The sequence below is a fragment of the Drosophila grimshawi genome, unplaced genomic scaffold (genome assembly GCF_018153295.1).
Source record: "Drosophila grimshawi isolate 15287-2541.00 unplaced genomic scaffold, ASM1815329v1 contig_59, whole genome shotgun sequence".
Taxonomy (NCBI): domain Eukaryota; kingdom Metazoa; phylum Arthropoda; class Insecta; order Diptera; family Drosophilidae; genus Drosophila; species Drosophila grimshawi.
The window spans coordinates 642,152-662,558 of NW_025063406.1; the positions used below are offsets into that span (position 1 = coordinate 642,152).

At 35.6% G+C, this 20,407-nt stretch overlaps 2 protein-coding genes and 1 long non-coding RNA gene across 6 annotated transcripts; 2 read left to right on the top strand and 1 right to left on the bottom strand.

Annotated features, from left to right (window-relative positions):
• Positions 1-91: 91 nt before the first annotated feature.
• LOC122322704 lies at positions 92-539 on the bottom strand. Its single transcript, XR_006246784.1, has 2 exons — positions 323-539; positions 92-249 (listed from the first exon to the last, which is right to left on the bottom strand). It is a non-coding gene; the product is annotated as an uncharacterized LOC122322704 (long non-coding RNA).
• Positions 540-1,212: 673 nt separating this feature from the next.
• Positions 1,213-7,351, top strand: LOC6563778 (alpha/beta hydrolase domain-containing protein 17B). Of its 4 annotated transcripts, XM_043215767.1 has the most exons (6): positions 1,213-1,346; positions 1,418-1,998; positions 2,065-2,244; positions 2,307-2,439; positions 4,324-4,576; positions 5,177-5,366. In XM_043215767.1, exons 2-5 carry the CDS (start codon positions 1,535-1,537, stop codon positions 4,405-4,407), a joined length of 861 nt encoding a protein of 286 aa, XP_043071702.1. In that variant the 5' UTR covers positions 1,213-1,346; positions 1,418-1,534; the 3' UTR covers positions 4,408-4,576; positions 5,177-5,366. The 4 variants fall into 4 exon arrangements, with proteins under 4 accessions (XP_043071702.1, XP_032593032.1, XP_032593031.1 ...); XM_032737141.1 differs by having other exon boundaries at positions 1,213-1,998; positions 5,177-7,351; XM_032737140.1 differs by lacking the exons at positions 4,324-4,576; positions 5,177-5,366 and adding an exon at positions 2,524-2,601 and having other exon boundaries at positions 1,250-1,998.
• Positions 7,352-10,093: 2,742 nt separating this feature from the next.
• Positions 10,094-20,001, top strand: LOC6563776 (5'-3' exoribonuclease 2 homolog). Its single transcript, XM_001990806.2, has 9 exons — positions 10,094-10,271; positions 10,329-10,683; positions 14,715-16,000; positions 16,115-16,204; positions 16,320-16,476; positions 17,283-17,460; positions 18,232-18,410; positions 19,367-19,510; positions 19,697-20,001. The coding sequence occupies exons 1-9, from the start codon at positions 10,197-10,199 to the stop codon at positions 19,852-19,854; spliced, it is 2,622 nt and encodes an 873-aa protein (XP_001990842.1). The 5' UTR covers positions 10,094-10,196; the 3' UTR covers positions 19,855-20,001.
• The last annotated feature ends 406 nt before the right edge of the window (positions 20,002-20,407 follow it).

A 20,407-nucleotide genomic window follows, 5' to 3' on the forward strand; every position in this document is an offset into this window, starting at 1 on the left:
AAAAAACCCATATGGCAATATTTTTTTAAAAATACATTTTGCATTCAAGCGCCTAAAAGAAAATATTCTTAAAAACAAAATGAAAACTGAATTTTAAGGAATAAAGATTGCAGTTGAGCAAGTTCTAATTCTAAAGAAATTTACAGATTTTGTACAATTAAGAGTGTTTTTATTATTATTGTTGGGGGTTCCATTTTAGTCTTTCCAAGTGTTAGATCATATCTCTCTTACGATGTTCCCTGGGAGCATCTGCACGACAATTGGGACACCAGTCCTTGGTGACAAGTTCTGAAAGGATAGTCAAGTTAATATATTTCCTTACCATTACAAATATTTTCGGTGCTGGATTTCTCTGATCTCCAAGTTGGAGTGCTTGAAGTCTAGCCCCACATTTTGTTTGATTAACATTCTGACAGTGGCGTCAAGGGCGGGCATATTGAAGGCTATGAAATCTACAAAAGCGACTCCGGTTGGCATGGTGACTGGGGCTTCTTCTTTAACGTCTTCCCCCTGTCCTTAACGATTAGAGTATTCAGCAGTCGGTCATGACAGACAATTTGATTTTTCTTAGCAACTAAGTTATTAACCTATATAATTTTGATTTATTTTGCACAATTGTATTTAATTTTTAATATATTTCGTATCTTACATATATTATTTATTTTATTTTATTTATTTGACATTTTACTCTTTAATTTTTAATATGTAATATTGTTTTTATATTCCATTTATTTTTTGTAATTTTATATATTTTTAAATTTTAAGCTTGTGGACTGTAAATATGTACATAAAACAGATGTAATAAAATAATAAATAAAAACACAGCATACAGAAGGCTTCCTATCTATTAACGAATGTGAAAATTTTTCTTTTTCGGGCTAGTTTGTAATATATCACGACCAATTTAAATCTAGCTCCCAAACAACAATGATTTTTGAAAAAGCGAATATTTTGACAATTTTAACCAGCAAACCTGCTCAGAAGACTTACATATCCAAGTGTGCAAGCAGTTTCTTTAATCTTTAACTTTTAATTATAAAATTAAAATAAACTTTTATCGGCAAAATGTTAAAATAAAAAGAGTTTAAATGGCAACATTATAGTTATCGTAATGTTCTATTCTATTGTTTCAAAAGTCTGCAAACAATATGTGTATGAGTTATTCGATAACTGTCGCAAAAGATATCGATTGTTAATAGATGTTTATTGAACAAACGGGAACGGGAGCGTCACAGCTTGCATATGTATCTTAAATGTACGGCCATTAATCTGTGTAAATGTTGTGAGAGTGATAAAGAAAATTGCATTGAAATGATGATGTTATCAAAGGCATTCACATTAAATTAGTAAATATTTGATGCAGTTGCTGAAACAGTTAAACTCCTAATTATATTAAGTTTCAATTGGCGTGCGACAGTCGTTTTTTATTATATTTTTAGTTCAGCAGAAGTGTGAAGTGTGTTTAGCAAAATAAAAATCAAAATCAGAAGAACATAACATTCCCTTGTGTGTGGCAAGAAGCGACGAGTCGATTATGTTTAGTATAAGTGAATTGTGCTGCATGTTTTGCTGCCCACCCTGCCCCGGACCGATAGCTGCCAAACTCGCTTTCCAGCCACCTGAGCCGACCTACAAACTGACGCCAGCTGATGACACAAATATCAAATACAATTTACAGCTCTACGATCGTGCCGAATGGCAATACTCGGAACGTGAAAAATCCAAAATCGAAGCGTTCTTCACGCGAACATCGCGTGGCAATTTGATAACGTGCACTTATGTCCGTTGCAGCAAAAATGCAAAATATACTCTTCTATTTTCACATGGAAACGCTGTCGATTTGGGTCAGATGAGCAGCTTTTATTTGACCCTCGGCTCACAGATCAATTGCAATATATTTGGCTATGATTATTCGGGTTATGGGATGAGTGGTGGGAAACCCTCCGAGAAAAACCTCTACGCAGATATCGAAGCTGCTTGGCAAGCAATGCGGACAAGGTGATTAATTATTTTCAATAGGAATAAAATAAACAATACTTATGCGTTTGAGTCTTGTCTTTAAAGGTTAAACATTAGTCCAGAAACCATTATTTTATATGGCCAAAGTATAGGAACTGTTCCAACTGTTGATCTCGCCTCTCGTCACGAAGTTGGCGCAGTTATTCTTCATTCGCCGTTGATGTCGGGCCTGAGAGTCGTATTTAGGAATACGAAAAGAACCTGGTTTTTTGACGCTTTCCCAAGGTAAATTGAAACAAACAAAATAAAAGATTATCATCTAAAAATTATTTATTTACGAAACACAGTATTGATAAGGTCGCTAAAGTAAAGTCACCAGTATTGGTTATTCACGGAACGGATGACGAGGTCATTGACTTTTCCCACGGAATTGGTATTTACGAACGGTGTCCGAAGACTGTGGAACCCTTTTGGGTAGAGGTAATTTTGCGCTGAATGTTTATTTAAAATCTACTCTATTCTAAAAGGTGGACATTTTTCTCTTTTTTCTAATTTCTTAAGCAGTTTATTTCCTTACTCATTTCAAATGATCGCACGTTTGAGCTTAACTCGTTGGAATTGTTTTAGAATGCGTTGTTTTGCTTTTGTTTTATCGTTATTGTTTAATCTATTTGTTATCGATCATTAGTTGCATCGAGCGATTACATTTACATTCAACTGCGAGATGCAACCGTGTTTGCTTCTTGCATTGTGTCATTTGCTCATTGCTATATGTTTACTTTGCCCACACCAAAAATAATTTGGTTTAATTATTTCATTGTTCAATTCGTTTGCCCTTGCAAAGGATATGAAATACATAGAATGACGATACATTGTACCCATGTTAGTCTGCTTGGATATATTGGGGAAAAAGAATAATATTGTATAATATAGACATACTACTGCTACTAAATGACCATTATTTAATTGTAATTAAATTTAGATGCGAGCAGGTGATCTTTTCTTGTTCTGTTTTTCATTTCTTAATTTTTTTTGAAAGGTAAGTTCAGACTATTCTTATTTTTTCAAATAACACCTATTTTGTATGCAAATGATTAAACTCCTTCAAATATCGGCTAATAAAACTTTTTCCGCGAATGCTTCAGTTTTACAACTGAAGTCACCAAATGCTATCCTTGCCCCGAAAATGCTGAAATTCCGTAAATCACAATTTAAAGTAAATAAAAAAAATATATATATATATATGTATATCCACCCACACAAACTCCGAAAACTTATCCTTATTCTTAAGCTGGATAGATTACTGATTGATTAGGTTGATTACTGACAACCTTTTTTCCTGGAGTTGGCGTCAGCAATTATAATGTTGCTTTGACTTCTTGTATCTTCTATGATCTTTTGAGATAACAGCCTTACGGACAGGTATTGCCTATATTAGCCGGATGACCTGCTTTATACGATTAGGTTGGCTCACTTGTCGCTATATCCCAACGACATCTCGAGTACTCTTTTTGTTTAATTGATTTTGTGATGCCACACAAGAATTCATATTAAGCTGTGAGATTTTCAATACTGTTCTTTCTTTAATCAGATTATGCCAGCTTACATCTTTTTAATATAAGCAAATTCGCCAGCAGAAGAGGAGAGGGTGTATTTTGTCCTCCGCATCTGCCGCAACCAGTTGCCGCAGTCTACCAAGCTGTTATAGCTAAACTCTAAAAATGTATAATTGTCTGATTTCTCGAATTTTGACTTATCAGCATCCAAGGAGGCTAGATTGGGGGCAGAGATAACCCAGGTAGAACCACAGAGGCCCCTATGGAAAAGCACACAACTGAGAATCGAAGAAAGAATCATCTGCAACAATTGAGCAGATCAGAGGTATCAGGTCTCAGTGCTCAAGCCATATATTAGGTATATTTAATTAAAAAAGATGAATAACCATGGAGCAGAATAAACATTTAAAATACTCACCACTCTCTAGAACAATTAGCAGAATCTGTCGATTTTGTGACAATGAGGATAATTCTGCAGATATATCATAGCAACAAGTCGCACATTAACAAGCAAAATATCTAGTATCCTAGGCATATCTGTTATCAACCAGAGGGACTTAGGCGCCCTCAACGTGGTAAAAATGCTTGGATAATAATAATAAATCCCTGCAGTTGGCAGTTGGTTTGCCTTCCTTTGATTTGGTTTTCGTGTCTGATAAAAATATCGCATTGCTCGATTTTAAAGCTTAACCTGGCCTAGCCTAGTGAAAAATTGAATACATCCTTTTTGTTTTCGAATTGCACTCTGCTAGACTTCAGTTTCAGATATGAAATTTGAAATTTAATAAAATTCTTTCTATCTTTTCAGGGAGCTGGTCATAATGATGTTGAACTGCATCCCCAATACTATGAGCGGTTGAGAAAATTTCTGTCCGTGGAACTGATCAAATGACAATTAAAGATCAATGTCGAGGGATGTGCTTTTAATAATACTTCAGAAGGAGCAACTAGTTCCAATCCTTTGGCAGCCAGCTTGAAACTCACTCAAAAACCTCAGACGACATCAACAGCGACAGAACATGAATCTAATAACAAAAATAAAAAGCCTGATGATAACGATGGTTAGTAGCACATAAAGAAAAACAAATAAAACTAAAAACAACAAATACTTATGTTAGTATTTTTTTTAAATATCATTGATGATTGATGATTGAATATCAAAAAAAAAAAAAAAACTTTATTTGACACAGTTTTGAAGTGTTGCCAAATTTAAAAATCAAATGGCTGATCAGTGTAATAAATTTGGAAAAAATATTGCTGACGATCTCTTGGAGATGTTGAGCAAAGGATTTTCGAATCATCTTCCCCTGTCTTTCCCATCTGTTATTGCACAAGTGTCAAAGTTAGACTGAATCTTCAGAAAAGTGAATTTCACACACTTCAAACAAATTCTAAAAATATTTCTACCTCCGACTAGTTTTAATCGCGGATCGAGCGATGATGAACAGCTTTCTCGAAGCCATGTCTAATGCTAAGAACAAGTTAAATGTAAAACTCGAAATTTGTTTAAAAACCTTTCTTAGTTCAAAATGCAGCTCTCCAGCAAATTATGTGAAGTTTTAGAAGCGAATTTTGTATGATTTTTGACAAACTTAAAAGTTATCGATAAATAAACATACATATCGATAAATATACATCTAATATTTATCAAATCTTTACAGGTCTTTCAGCATCCAGTTCGACATCAATTAAAGATCTGGCCGAAAAGTTTCTCTAGCAAAAAAAATTGGGCCTAACCTCTTCGGCCCAAAAAAAGTGTTCTTTGCAACTATCAAATATCAGTTATTCAAAGCGACATGAAAACATAGAAACCAGCCGAAACCAACCTGAAAATAGCTCTCCTCAATACAATATTATAAAATCTGATGAGATGATTGTGGCCACATTTAAACAAATAAATAACCCTGCTCCCACACTCCCCATACACTCTCCTCATTCACCTGTGCATCCGAATTCAAATTCCAGTATACAGCAAAATAAACTTTCTGGTCGGTATATAAATAATAAAATAGTTCAACAAAAGTCTGCTAACAAATTACTTAGTGCTAAACAATTGACTGAACACAAAACACCACATTTCAGTGTAAATGAAAATGCGAATGCGAATGAAAGATTATCATCAACCACTACTCACTCAAGTATAACATGTAGTTGTATCAAATCACCCAAGTACGATAAGACATTTATCCAAAAGGATCCCAAATGTGTTGATTTCACAAACGTTTCGGCAACAAATTTTACAGTTAAGGATCAGAAGTCGCCGAAACAGAAAAGAAATTCGCATCAGCAGCAGCAGCAGCTACTCAATATAACACCATCTATAAAAAAAACATCAACGAATGATTTCAATTTGAAAATCATTGCACCAATTGCTGCATCAGATGTTAATCAACAACAAAAACAACAACAATTGAGGCCTTCCTTCGGAGTTCAAGACAATCATAATGCCAGTCATCAGTTCACAATCAAAACAAGTAAATCGGAACAGACTTCGCCAAATATGATGGGCGGCATTAATCAAAAAAAGACGACTGCTTCGCATGGCAACAATAAAAGAAGTACCGATTCCTTGCACTATGTTTCACCAATGGACCCGTGGATAAAGAAAAATGATGATTTGCAAATGAATAGTTTCAGCGAGGCTGGCTGGGAAATTGCAACGGATCCTTGGATTAAACGTCCAATCGATTCGCTTGTAACAGATAAATTTGCACATTCTAAGGAAAGAACACAAGAAAATGCTTGTACAAAAGATGACTTTATGATGGAGGCAACAAGCAAACGATCTTATTTGAAACCAAATATGCACAAACAGAAACTGTACAGAAATGAAGAATCCATACTCTCTGCGCCACCATCTCCCCATTTAATTACCACTTCAAATATTAGTTGTACTATCAATCATTTGCCACAACAAAAGAATTTGCCAACGAAGTCTGCCAGTTTTTCACCGGCTCGGGGTAAACAATTTCTAAATCCATTTGAGGACACATTCACCTATGGCAACATCAAAACCCTTTCCGTTCCATCCGATTATGATGACGATCAGTCCAAACTCAATAAAAATTTAACTGTGAACAGTTGCAATAAATTACAGAATAGGCATAGCTTCTCCTCAATATCGAAGCAGTCGCGCGAGGAGCTCCAGTTAAACATTCGTCGTCTATCCGAGCAGATGGCTCAGTCAAATCTTGTACAATTCTCATTGGACGATTGCAATGTAAATAATATGGTAGATGATACAGAAAGTTTCTACCAGGAAATACCCGCGTCAACGACAGAATTGCATACAGTGGAAAAGACAGGTTATAAGACGATATTGAAATTCAAGGAAAGTTTTCAAACATTTAAGCACAACAATCCCAAAGTTTCCACAGTTCTGGGAAAGACAAAAGTCTACATTAGACATCAAAAGCCGAAACCAATGCCAGAAACCACCTGTTAAAAAACTATTGTTCAACATTCAACAAACAACAAAAAAAAAATTATTCAAATGAAAGAAAAAGAAAAGAAAAAAGATTGAGAACTTGGATATTCGTGTCCTTATATTCGAATCAAAATAAGCTACATAAGTATACATACAAAAAAATGAATGAGAAGCAAGCAAGTTTATCAAACATTTTTTATTTGAGCCTGCAAGTAAATATGCATTTATATTAAACAATAGGAATGCTCTTCTACATTCCCAAAAAAAAATAAAATACAAACGTGTTGTTTTTAAGTTGTAGGCTGAAATATATTTGCAAACAAAATGTTCTAATGTATTATTTTATTGTATTAATATAATTTCGTGTAAATCCCTTAAATTGATTGTAATAAAATCATATATACATATATATAATTATAAAATTCCCTTTCCGTAGATTTCAATTAGCATCATTTTGTTTCTTCAGAATGCGAATGTGTTAATTGTTCCATCGGGATTAATTGCTTGACTTTTTTCTTTTTTTTTTAACTTAGTTCCGAATCTTTATATAGCTGTTCAAAGTATAAGTCGAAGTATAATGCCCGATATCTGCCTTCAAAATGTCAAACTTATTTATAAATTAGCAGTCAGAAATATTGCAGCTTTAACAGAGCAGTTCAATTTATCATATTTGCTTACAGTTTGATATTCGTTTCACATTCACTATGTTAATGCTTATGCGGCATGGCAAACAAATAGAGTGCTTAGGGGAGAGACGGGATGTTACCTTCGCTAGTATTTTTCACACTATTATTAACAACTTGTTACTTGTAATGATAGTATATTTTTCACAATTCAAATTGCAGTTATTCATTTTATTAAACAGAGGCAGTATTAGCAGAGCATTCTACATTCATTTATGTTAATATTTTAACGGCATGTACGCAAACAAATAGTCCATTTATGCGAGATCGAATGTCATATTCGCTATAAAGCTTGACACTTTTATTAAACACAGCAATCTTATTTTCTGATTTGCTTGTGCATTGGTATATTGGTCGGCAATTTTAGCAAGTATTACTGTTAAACCGGTGCATATATTATTTTTTAAAAGATAACATGAAGTAACATACATATTTAGAGTTTGACATTCGACTTACATTTATTTATGGTAATGTTTTTTTCTGTTAAGCAGGTGCATGCCCTGTTATTCATCTTACACATTAGCGGCAGTTTTAAAATAGCATTCACAGTTAACATACATATCTACAGTTTGACACTCGTCTCACATTAATTTAAGTTAATGCTTAAGCGACATTGGAGCAAAAACCAAATTCAAATTCACAATATTAGAAATTTAATATTAGCTTAACTATAATGAATTGTATTGAGCACTCGGCGTCGTTGAATCAGCTTCAATATCAAGTATAGAGAAAGAGAGAGGAAATCGTCGCTCATTGCGTTTTTCAACTCATATATGATATTTAGGCATTAGCCGTGTTTTCAAATCGAAATATCAATTAACTTACCAAATTTAAATATATATTTATTGTGTAACTTAAAACCCAAAAGATCTGTTGACAGGCAAAAAATAATCAAATCTTTTTTCTTGCTGCGAAATTTTGACGGTATGGTTTGGGGACCGCAAAGCTAAAATCCAGTGTTAACTCACTGGTAACCGGTGTGGACTCTGTGAACAGCTGTTCGACGGTGTCAAAACAATTAACTGACATATTTTGACTTAGTTATCGGCAATAGAAGCTGCAAGTGCATCGAAATGGAAATGGTAAATTATGAATGATAAATGTTTTTAATCTTCGAGAAAAAAGTGTGCTTATAAACGCCGTAAGGCGAAATAATTAATTCATGACATATTTGCCTCTAATCAAATCTTTTTGTTTTTAGTCACACAAACGAAATGTATGTAAACTGGGCTTTAACTTATGCATTTCGATTTGGACCGATAACCACCGTCAAAATATATCAAACAGCTGTTCACAAAATTCACACAGGTTAACAGTAATTTCACAGAGTGGATTTCAGTTTTGCCGTTCCTAAACTATACAAAAAAAAAATATGAAAAATCACGCGAACTGTTTTACGCGATTTTTATGTGGAATTTTTCATATTCGATAACCAACAGATCAGCGATCTTTGACTTTTGAAATGGAATCTTTAATCACATCCACTTTGGCTACTTTGCTGCAAACCACCAAAACCATTTAATTGGTCAATGTATTAAGTAAAAACATTTATTTGTTCGCTTGGGTGTTCGAGAAATTGCTTGAGGTATTTCAAATATACTATATTCATTTATATAAAATAATTTATTTTTGATAATTTATAATTTGATGTCAAACATCTAAAAGGGTGAGAGTATTGGGATCTATTTAAATTTTCATTGGCGATAACATTCTTCCAATAAGAGTTATTTAATTTCGTTAAAAAAATCTCATCAACGCCTTAAAAAATTGACCATTATTCACATCACATTTACTCTGCATGCAAAACAGTGAAGAGTATTAAGAATAGAAAATTGCAATGTATAAATCTGCCTACAAATTTATTTTTATTACATTTTTTGCTCAAACATTTTTCAATCAACTAACAGGTGCAACTAATACTGCTGATTTTGTATATGCGAACAGCCTTTCAACTTTGAAAACTTCCAATGCGACACGCAAGACGCCGCTCTGTGTGATTGTCATATTACCATCAGCTGCACATTTACTAACGTTTCCAGTATGAATAGTGTTTCACTTCAATGAAAGAATTCCATGCGTTCCGCCTGTTGCTGTGTGTAAAGTAAAATGTGCCCCTTGGTTGGTTTCGATAATGAATAAATGCCATTCAATCGATACTTGAAGCCGATGAACAGCTCAAATTAAACAGATCTGTCCGATAACTTATATAAATATTGACAAATGTTACATAAGCTGAGGACGAAATTTTTTTTTATTTTTAAAATAAATAATCCTTACTGCAAATTAGAAATACCAGGTACAGTATAAAATAAATAATTAATATTGTTCAAACAAATCCTATAACAGGGAACTGCAAGGCTAAAAATTTTCCGGCTCTAGGCCTAATAAAGTTTAAATAGCCAAATTGGCATCACTTGCATCTGCACAACATTCGATAACTTATCGAAACTGTGTCTAGTTACTATCGGTGAGTGTGATTTGTATGTGTTCCATCCATATGTGTGTACGAAAATATACAGATTTGGAAAAAACGAGGAATTGCCAAACAATTTGTAAATACTCCGATTTAAAATGGGAGTACCCGCATTCTTCCGATGGCTGAGCAAAAAGTATCCGTGCGTCATTATCGAATGTAATGAGAACAAGGTAAAGTTATTTGTTAACGAGCATAAATACGATTTCCACTAACCGGGAAAAATTCAGCAAGTAGATCCGGACACGGGAAAGAATATCTACGAGGATGCAACGTTGCCCAATCCCAATGGGGTCGAGTTCGATAACCTCTATCTCGATATGAACGGCATTATACATCCATGCACACATCCCGAGGACAAACCGGCACCCAAAAATGAGGAGGAAATGATGATCGCTATTTTCGAGTGCATTGATCGACTTTTCGGCATTGTTCGCCCCAGAAAACTCCTCTATATGGCTATTGATGGCGTTGCGCCCAGAGCGAAAATGAATCAACAAAGATCCCGAAGATTTCGCGCTGCAAAAGAAGCAACCGAAAAGCGTTTGGAAATTGAGCGCATTCGAGACGAACTTTTAACACGAGGTAAGCATTTAATGCGTATGTGTGTGTTTGTGTATGTGTGTGTTTGCGCACGTGTGTGTTTGCGCACGTGTGTGTTTGCGCACGTGTGTGTTTGCGCACGTGTGTGTTTGTGTTTATGTATGCGTTTGTTACATATCCCAGGAGCGAAAAGAATGCATAACGAATTCAATTCGTGAGCTGTACTAAAGTAATCACTTTACATGCTGAATGCAGTCGTAAATGGAATACTATTCAAATTCATATACAAAGATATACTCTTGTAACCCAAAATGTATATATAAATATATGTTCAAAATATTGAAATTTTACCACACAAATTGCATACCCGTTAAAAAAAAAACACTACGACTAAAATTAAAGGAGACAGTAAAAGAGATAAGGAAAGACAGGTTTGCGCTTAACTTAAAAGCTACCGCATACAACTCTTCATTTTAAGGTAATGAATGAATGAATTACAACGTGTGCGCACAGAATACATTCTGTAATGAGAATGGCCATTCATCGCTGCTGGATGTTTATGATCATGCAGTTTTCATAATACACATAAGAACGGTGAAACATCCTTTCGTCGCCGTATCTTTCTATGGAAGCATAAGATAAAGTAATGAGATATTGATGATTTATTGCTGGAAGCATGATAATACAAATAACTTGTGATATATCTTGGTAATTACAAAAATGTATTATTCAAACCATTATTTCTTGAGACTATGATATAGTAATTCGAACCTTCCGACTTTAAGTCTGTTTGACTAGTTCGCTTAGGAACATCAAATTATGGATATATCGTGATGCTGATAAGGAGTATGTTGGAATTTTGTTAGATCCAAGCGCACAGTTTTACAGCGCATACAAACAAGATAACGATATGCAGGAACCACACTTTATTGATCTAATGACGCGACGCATTCGGCAGTCAAAAACGGAGTGTGTACAGAAGTATTGAGAGATTAATTTTTTAGTATATGCGAACGAACAGACAATGCAAAACTTAGGATAAGCTAAACGAGGGTTGCCAGATTGTTACATTGCAATCATTTGAGTCTTATTTGCAACACGCCCTCTCAAAGTAACAATTCTGTTAACCTTAAATACTAGTAACGCCCAACGAAGAGATGCAACCATGATGCTTGGCACTGCTTAGACCTTTCGTTAGTACATCTGCTGGCATTTGCTCCGTCTGCATGTAGCCAACCTGGATGTCGCCACTCTGGTGCTTCTGCTGGATGAAATGGTGGCGCACATCGGTGTGTTTTGTGCGTGGATGAAAACCAAAGCCTCTAACCAATTTTTGAGCGCTTTGGTTGTCGTTAAGGAGCAGAACCGAATCACATCTTCTGCCAATCCCGTTGAGTATGGCCTTCAAGTATAATGCCTCCTTTGTTGCTTCGCTCATTGCCAAGTATTCGGACTCTTTGCTTGACAAAGTGACGGTGCGTTGTTTTCGTGCCTCGGAACTTATAGCAGCACCTGCTAATATAAACGCCTGTCCAGAATATGACCGTCTGTCGGTCAAATTTCCGCCCCAGTCAGCATCGATGACTCCGTACAGATTCGCCTGTTCGCTTGAATAACAGGCCGAGTTTTTTTGGTACCGCTTAGGTACCGAAGGATGCGCTTCGCCGTCTTCCAGTGTTCAGCGTTATAACATGAGTTAAACTGACTCATGAAAATTACGGCGTACGCAATATCTGGACGGGTTGTAACTGAAAGAAACATAAGAGAGCCAATTAAGTTCTGATAGGGGTACTTCCTCATTTCGGCTTCATCGGCTGTTTCTGTTCGCTTCAAAGTACATTTCGCTTCTATGGGTGTTAATGCCGACTTGCATTCAGTCATCCCGAATCTTTTCAATATAGCGTCGATGTACTTTTCCTGTGCAGACAGGTTGTCACTGGGCCGAGATTTTTCATCTCAAATGCGTCTCCGAGGATTTCTTTGGTCTGATGCAACCAATCCGGATGATTTGACGCCAACAGCAAATCATCTACGTAAATGGATACTAGGAGAATCTTCTTCCCCTGCCGTTTGACGAACAAACATGGATCCTGCTTCGTGGGCTCTAATCCAACTTCTTGTAGCTTCGTCGTTAGTCTACAATACCAACGCAAACCAGACTGGCATAATCCGTATAACGCCTTCTTCAACAAACACACAGGGCTTCTCATTGATGACAGCGACGCACGCCATTCCGCTGTTGTCTTCATGTACTCTGTTCGAAGTGAATCATGCTTCGTTCCAATTGATTTGCCCGATTCCAACTTTTCCATGAAATCATTGAAGCTCATTGGCACCTCCATATAAACGCTCTCTTCAAGCTCGCCGTTTAGGTAGGCTGTGACCACGTCCATTTGATGTATCTCCATATCAAGTTTCGCTGTCATGGCCACCAAAAGTCGGACTGATGTAAATCGTGCTACAGGTGAATACGTTTCATGAAAATCCTCTCCAGGCCTTTGTGCATATCCTTTAGCGATCAATCGAACTTTCTTTTTTCCTGAAACGGTACCATGGTCTTTTGTCCGAAACACCATTTTGCAACCTATAATCTTTCGATCCTTAGGGCGTTCCACTATCTCCCATGTTCCGTTGTGTACCTGTGCCAGAAACTCATCTTCAATTGCCCTTGTCCAACTGACGCTGTCCTTGTGGCTTTTCGCCTCTTTCAGTGTAGTTGGATCATCTGTCGCAGCCATGTATGCAATTTCGCATTCCTCAAGTGTCTCGCTTGAGCTGCTCTGCTCGTCGTTGCTGATCACCTGAGCTTGTGGTTGATATATTTTCCGTGGCCTACCACGCTGGCCTGTCCTCTCGATCTTGGGACGCCCTCTGCCACGCTGCTGCTCAACTAGCTTCTGCTTGGGTCGCTCAACTGAACTGTTATCGTCGCTGGTAGACTCATCACAAGGTTTACTCGTGATATTGATGTCGAAACCTCCGTTTGAGTTTTGATCACGTTCGTAGAACTCAGCATACTCACTTTTAAAACCTGGGACATTCAAGAACTTGACATCTTTGCTTACTATTACCTTACGCTTCTCAGGTAAATATAATCGATATGCCTTCGATGTATTTGAGTAGCCGACCAGTATGCATTCTTCCGATCTTGATTCAAATTTACCCTTATTTGAACCTTTTATTAATGTATATGCCTTCGTACCAAATATACGTAAATGCGACACTAGGAATTTTCTTCGTCCAGTAAGTATGGGGAATCTCGCCGGATAGGCCCCGCGTTACACATCTGTTTCTGATGTAACATGCTGTATTTACTGCTTCTGCCCAAAAGGATGGCGGCACACCGGATTGCTTCATCATACAGCGTGCCATCTCGACCAGGGTACGATTCTTTCTCTCAGCTAAGCCATTCTGCTATGGCGTGTGTGGTGTTGTTAGGCGTCTCTGGATTCCGTTCACCTTCATATACTTGTCGAACTCTTTGTTGCCATACTCAGTCCCATTATCTGACTGAAGTACTTTTATCTTCTTTCCCGTGAAGCTTTCTGCTGTAGCTTTATATACTTTAAAAGCTTCAAATAACTCTGATTTCTGTTTAAGAAAGTGAAAAGTAGCGAAGTATTTACATCCTCCCAGGGATTGCGTTCTCATTGGGCCGCATACATCGCTGTGAACTATTTCCAATAGTTCCGTAATTTAAGAGCTACCGTTACCAATATTGGAAGGAAGATTAATGGGAAACTATTCCCGCCCCCAAAATTCAGAGAAGCTTATATCTACCGCTCGTTTAAAGTCAAACTTGGACGGTAGATGACTAAACATCTCAAAGATCGGTATATCTCGGCTACATCCACCTTGTTCTGTGACATCTGTTTTCAGATGATTACCTATGATATCAATATTTAAGCACGACTGATAGGTTCTGTCTTGTTTTTTTTTTACTAAAATAGTTGCAACTGCTCATCATAATTATTTCTTCGAAGTGAATAACGAGTAATATAAATTCTAATTTAAGGTGCTGTCCTTAGTTGTTGTCATGGACTCTTGTAAAACGTTTCTGTTCTTTTTTTCAGGCTGCAAACTGCCGCCGGAAAAGGAGAAGGGCGAACACTTCGACTCGAACTGTATAACGCCAGGAACACCTTTTATGGATAGATTAAGTAAATGCCTGCATTACTATATACATGATCGCCTGAACAATAACCCGGCATGGAAAGGAGTAAAAATTATATTATCCGATGCCAACGTGCCCGGAGAAGGCGAACACAAAATAATGGACTACATACGGAAGCAGCGTGCACAGCCGGATCATGATCCCAACACGCACCATGTGCTTTGTGGGGCTGATGCAGATCTGATAATGCTTGGGCTGGCGACTCACGAGCCGAACTTTACCATAATTCGTGAGGAGTTTCTGCCCAATAAGCCACGACCATGTGACGTTTGTAATCAATTTGGTCACGAGATGGACAAGTGTGTTGGGCTGAGTGCCGTTGGCTCCAATAATATAAATAGTCCACCCGATGTTCCAATTGGAGCCGAAGTGAAATTCATATTTGTCCGATTGAGTGTGTTGCGAGAATATCTAAGGAAAACTCTTGAAATGCCCAATTTACCGTTTAGCTATGACTTTGAGAGAGCTCTAGACGATTGGGTATTCATGTGTTTCTTTGTGGGCAACGATTTCTTACCTCATCTACCCAGTTTAGAGATCCGAGAAGGTGCCGTCGATCGATTGGTTGAGTTGTACAAGAAATGCGTGTATAAAGCCAGAGATTATTTAACCAACTCAGGTGACGTCAGTTTGGACAGGGTTCAATTAATCATGACCGACTTGGGCAATGTGGAGGATCAAATATTCAAAGATAGACAACGAAGGGAACAGCAATACAAGGCCAGACAGAAACGGGAAAATCACAAAGCTTTGGAACAGAGCGCTTTTGGACCGATGGCAGTTGGACGAAATAACGCCGCTGTAGATAAGATAATAACGAATTATAAACAGGAAGCATCTGCTGTACGAATGGGATCAAATGATTCGCAGGGCACCAAACGTTCGAGTACAAATGCAAATTTAGATGATGCGGACGAGGAGGAGAATAACGATGAAGTGCGACTTTGGGAGGATGGATTCAAAAACAGATATTATGAATCGAAATTTGATGTGGCTTCTGGTAATCTTCAATTTCGTTATGCTGTCGCACTTCAATATGTCCGGGGACTCTGTTGGGTTCTCAAGTACTACTATCAAGGCTGTGCTTCCTGGAATTGGTATTTTCCCTACCATTATGCGCCTTTTGCGTCCGATTTTGTAAATATACAGGGCCTGTCGACGACATTCGAAAAAGGCACAAAACCGGTAAGCTTGAAGAAAACAATAATTTTCTTGTTTACTTTATAGAATAATGTGTTCCTTATGCTTGGATAAGTTTGTGTTTTGTATTAAGTTAATGTTTTAATTCATTTATTCTAGTTCAATCCTTTGGAACAGCTAATGGGTGTTTTCCCAGCAGCTAGCAGCTCACATGTTCCGGAACCGTGGGCACAGCTAATGTCCAAACCCGTAAGTAATAATCATCAATGACTTCTAAAGAATTGACAAAATCGGATGTTTTAATCTGTCATATGCTGTGATACATACATTTCTTATCCTAATGAGGTTATATTCTTTTTTTCAGGAATCAACCATAATTGATTTCTATCCAGAAGATTTCAAAATTGACCTTAACGGAAAAAAGTTTGCGTGGCAAGGAGTTGCCCTGCTACCATTTGTTGATGAAAATAGGCTTTTTAAGGCGCTCGGACCTCTCCACATCCAGTTAACCGACGAGGAAGGTCAGTTAAATTTATTGAACCGATTCACAAGAAATATGTATAATATTTTCAACAGGTCAAACACTCGATGTAGACTCTCTAAAGCATATTAGTCCGTTCCTGTGTATAACTTAACAATTTCGAATAATCAATTTTTTAAACTTTCTACTTATTCTATTATTCCACATCTTTCGGTCACGAAATTGCAAGAGTTTTTGTTTTTGATTTCGAAGAAATCCAATAAGAATCAATCTACAAAATAAATAGATTTTGTTCTTTTAATACACGAGGTCAACCGTATGGATGTCAGTTTTTCCGTCTCAAATCCGAAAAAATGATAAATTTCATGTGAAGTTTTTCGTTATCTTTAACTTTTTCTCAATCGGAAGACAGGCTTTAAGATAATGTACAAGTATCGCGATCTGATGGGAGTATTGCAACACATTCTCATTTCTTACATATATTTGCCGAGCATTTTCTTTCGTAATGCCAGAGGATTGAGTCCCGTCGATGTAAATCACTCGACTCGGCTGTTCCGGGTTACGAGGTATATCAATAAACTCACTGTGATGATTTAGAGATTTTGCTCTGATAGCTTTGATAGTCGTCAAACTTGGCGATCGCTTTAGAAGTCTGTTAATATTAGTTTCTCATGGTCCGCATGGGCATTTTTGGATAAGAGGGTCCCGCATTGAGTCACTAACTACCGTGTGGTATGCAGCAACAGAAATCGACTAATTGAAATGATCTCGTAAAATTTAATTTATTAATTTAATTATTAATAATGATGTTAATTGTATACATATATTTGTGTTTTCATTTTTTAGTACAACGTAACAAAAGAGGGGATAATAATTTGTATATAAGTAAATGTAGTCCTCATTTCAAGACTATAAATAAACTCTACGAAGCTGGCGACAATTCCCAATTGAAAAACAGTCCTTCATCATTCGATGGAATGACTGGAACAATTTCCAAATCAGAGATCAACACTGCGTTAAACGGGTACGTACGTAAAACAATGTAGGATAATGATCAAATCATATATTATGCAGTGATTTCCAAATGAGTTCTCTTAACCCCTAATATACAATGTACACACATATTTTAATGTATATAAATAAGTAAATAAAAAGTTTTTTTTTTTGTAGAATGCATAAAACATTTCTTTACAAAAGTAATTTTGACATTGTTCAGCGTATTTCGTATTTGTTTTTTTTTTGTTAGTTATATAATTTATTCTCAATATCACTTGTGAAACTGTAACCGATCTCATTGAACTCATAGAAAAAATAAGTCGTTATAATCTTACAAATCAGAAATAATATATTGTAGAACCGCCAATTAAAAGAAATACATTTTTTCATACAAATACATTCGAATGGCACTTACATGATTTTAAGTTATATGACGATCGAATTTCGTATTTTATGAACGTCTATTGAATGTTTACCATATAATTGAATCAATTATCAAACAATTGTAAAACAAGCATTAAATACAATAAATGCTAGTTGTAGCAGAGTTAAACATTCTTTGAATATATTTGGGAGTGTCCTTAAAAGAGGCTATAGTTAAGTCGTCTGAAGTCACAAGAATAATTACCCTTCTTTTACATTAAATTTTTGAATGTTTTAATGTTTAGCTAAAGTGAAATAATTTAAACCACTTCAATACAATACGTTTTACAATAAATGTTGTGCTATGAAAAATGTGAAGAAAAATACAACAATTATTTACTCAACATTTATTTAATTTTTTTATTTTAAATTTTAGCCAGTTGAAGTCACCAATTCCTGGTTTGCCTGATATTATGAATAATGAAGTTGTAACAACTGTTTTCATGGATCCGCAGTACGAAGATAACTACAACTTTCTAGCTATAAGGCTGCCCAACGCCGTGGATCCTCCACAAGTTATACAGGCGAACGATCATAAAAATGGACCTGTCATCGGTAAAAGAAAATTATAATTTAACAATATACATTTCTATATAAATATGTAAACATATTTTTGCTGACTACGAACGGACTGAAAAATTATCGGTGCTCTTTTTGTATGTTAAGCTACTTGGCATAAGTCGTCAGCATTTGTTTATTGCTAGTACGATAAGTACGAGCGTAGTGCAGAAGCATTAACTACTGAACCCAAAGTCTATTATATTGACACTTTTAGTAACTATTATTTTCTTGTCTACCTGTGCAATTAGATTGGCGTATGCTAAAAATGTATCTTAAATAACTAAATACCGTGTAACGAAACCTTTTTTAATTCTATTTTCAATTTTATAAAGGAAAAACATGTGAATTTATTCTCTCATCTTCTCTTCTCATCTCAAACACTATATGGATATTACTTAAAAAAAGCAGTTGACAATCCCATTAAAAACATACACTCAAATCAAATCAATCGATTCAAAATCACAAATTCTTTTAGGACTGCATATTTTAATCGATGCTAATCACATTCTTTCACTTCAACCAATGATATTATTTCATGGAGTCTTGTTTCAACGCATACATAAGGTGTCATTTCTGAAAGTCTTTCTAACTTAAATATCCATCATCCAAGTTACGAAAAGGTGATAAGCAAAGCACTGCCAAAATATATATTTATATTTAAATATGTATTGCAGTACTAGAATAACATTCGATTTTTTAAATTCATGTATTTTTTCCCCCTTATTCCCCTTATTATTAAGCAAAGCTCATCATTCAGTGAGGACTATCTCTTTATGAATACAGTTTTGGTACTATACCTTATATTTTCTCTATTCAAAAGTTGAAAAAGATTAATTTTAAAAAAATATATATATGTATATGCAGAGCTGAAATAATAAAGTCAATCGGACTGACCTTTATAACTTTTTCATTTTCAAAATATTAAATAATACATTTTTCTTCTGGCCTAGGCTTCGGAAATAATTCGCAAAGGGCTTACATTCCTCCGGGCGGTCAAAGGCTATTATCGTCCAGCATGAGAACGCAAAGATTCGACAATGGATATCAAAATAATGGAAGAAATGGTGGAAATTACAATAATCCCCCACCTCAAGGTAAATTACAAACACTGCACACTAAATATGGAATGCTAGGGAATATCTCTTAGTCAATCACGGAAGCAGACCTATTATACAAATTTCAAGTAAAAATTATAAGAATCGCACAATTATTTCGTTAATCGTTAAAGGAATAATGTAAATTTGTTGATAAACTAATTCGGTCATTTTTATATTTTTCAGGTAACTATTCAAATCAAAGCTACAATAGGCCGTACAATCAAAGATACCAGAATAATAATTATCAACAACGTAATAATTATAATGGGCCAAGACATGCTCCATACCGACACCCAAATAGAGGAAATAATTCGCAGCATTCAAATTATCGACGATTTTAAACGTTCTTGTAATTGCAATAGAAATATATATTGCCATCATGTATACAAATCTATTCAATTATTTTGTATCCAAAAACAAACAAAATTTACTACAGACATTTTATATAAAGCTGATAAATAAACAGATTAAAATCGGTGCAAAAAGTATTTATAACTTTATTTATGTATGTTTCGAAACATTTTTTTTCCTTGAACAGGCTATTTTTATTTGGTCACGACCTTATCAAATATAATCGAGCTCTTCTGTAACTCAAACTATTTATTGTAACTACATTTTTGACCGATCGGAGAAGTTCATTGTAATGTTTCCCAACTTGATGACTCAAGCCCACTTTTCTTACGGCAGATGTTGATACGGGTTAGAGAAGTTTTATTTTACTGCAGATTATATATTAAAAGATACTCAAGTACTTAAGTACGGCTTGGTTCTCATTCTATTTAGTATTCAACTATTATTTATTTTTGTGGTCGACTTTAATTAATCACGACTAATATCATACAAAACAGAAAAAACTCAAAAAGAAGATAAAAAAATAAATTAAAATAATATATA

What these genes read in the sequence shown, in the direction of transcription:
- LOC6563778 (XM_043215766.1), top strand. Translation starts at nt 5,386, where the DNA reads ATGATTGTGGCCACATTTAAACAAATAAATAACCCTGCTCCCACACTC.
- LOC6563776 (XM_001990806.2), top strand. Translation starts at nt 10,197, where the DNA reads ATGGGAGTACCCGCATTCTTCCGATGGCTGAGCAAAAAGTATCCGTGC. An exon ending in TCGAAAAAGGCACAAAACCG is followed by an intron (nt 16,001 to 16,114) that starts GTAAGCTTGAAG and finishes CATTTATTCTAG; the next exon opens with TTCAATCCTTTGGAACAGCT. An exon ending in TAAAAATGGACCTGTCATCG is followed by an intron (nt 18,411 to 19,366) that starts GTAAAAGAAAAT and finishes CTTCTGGCCTAG; the next exon opens with GCTTCGGAAATAATTCGCAA.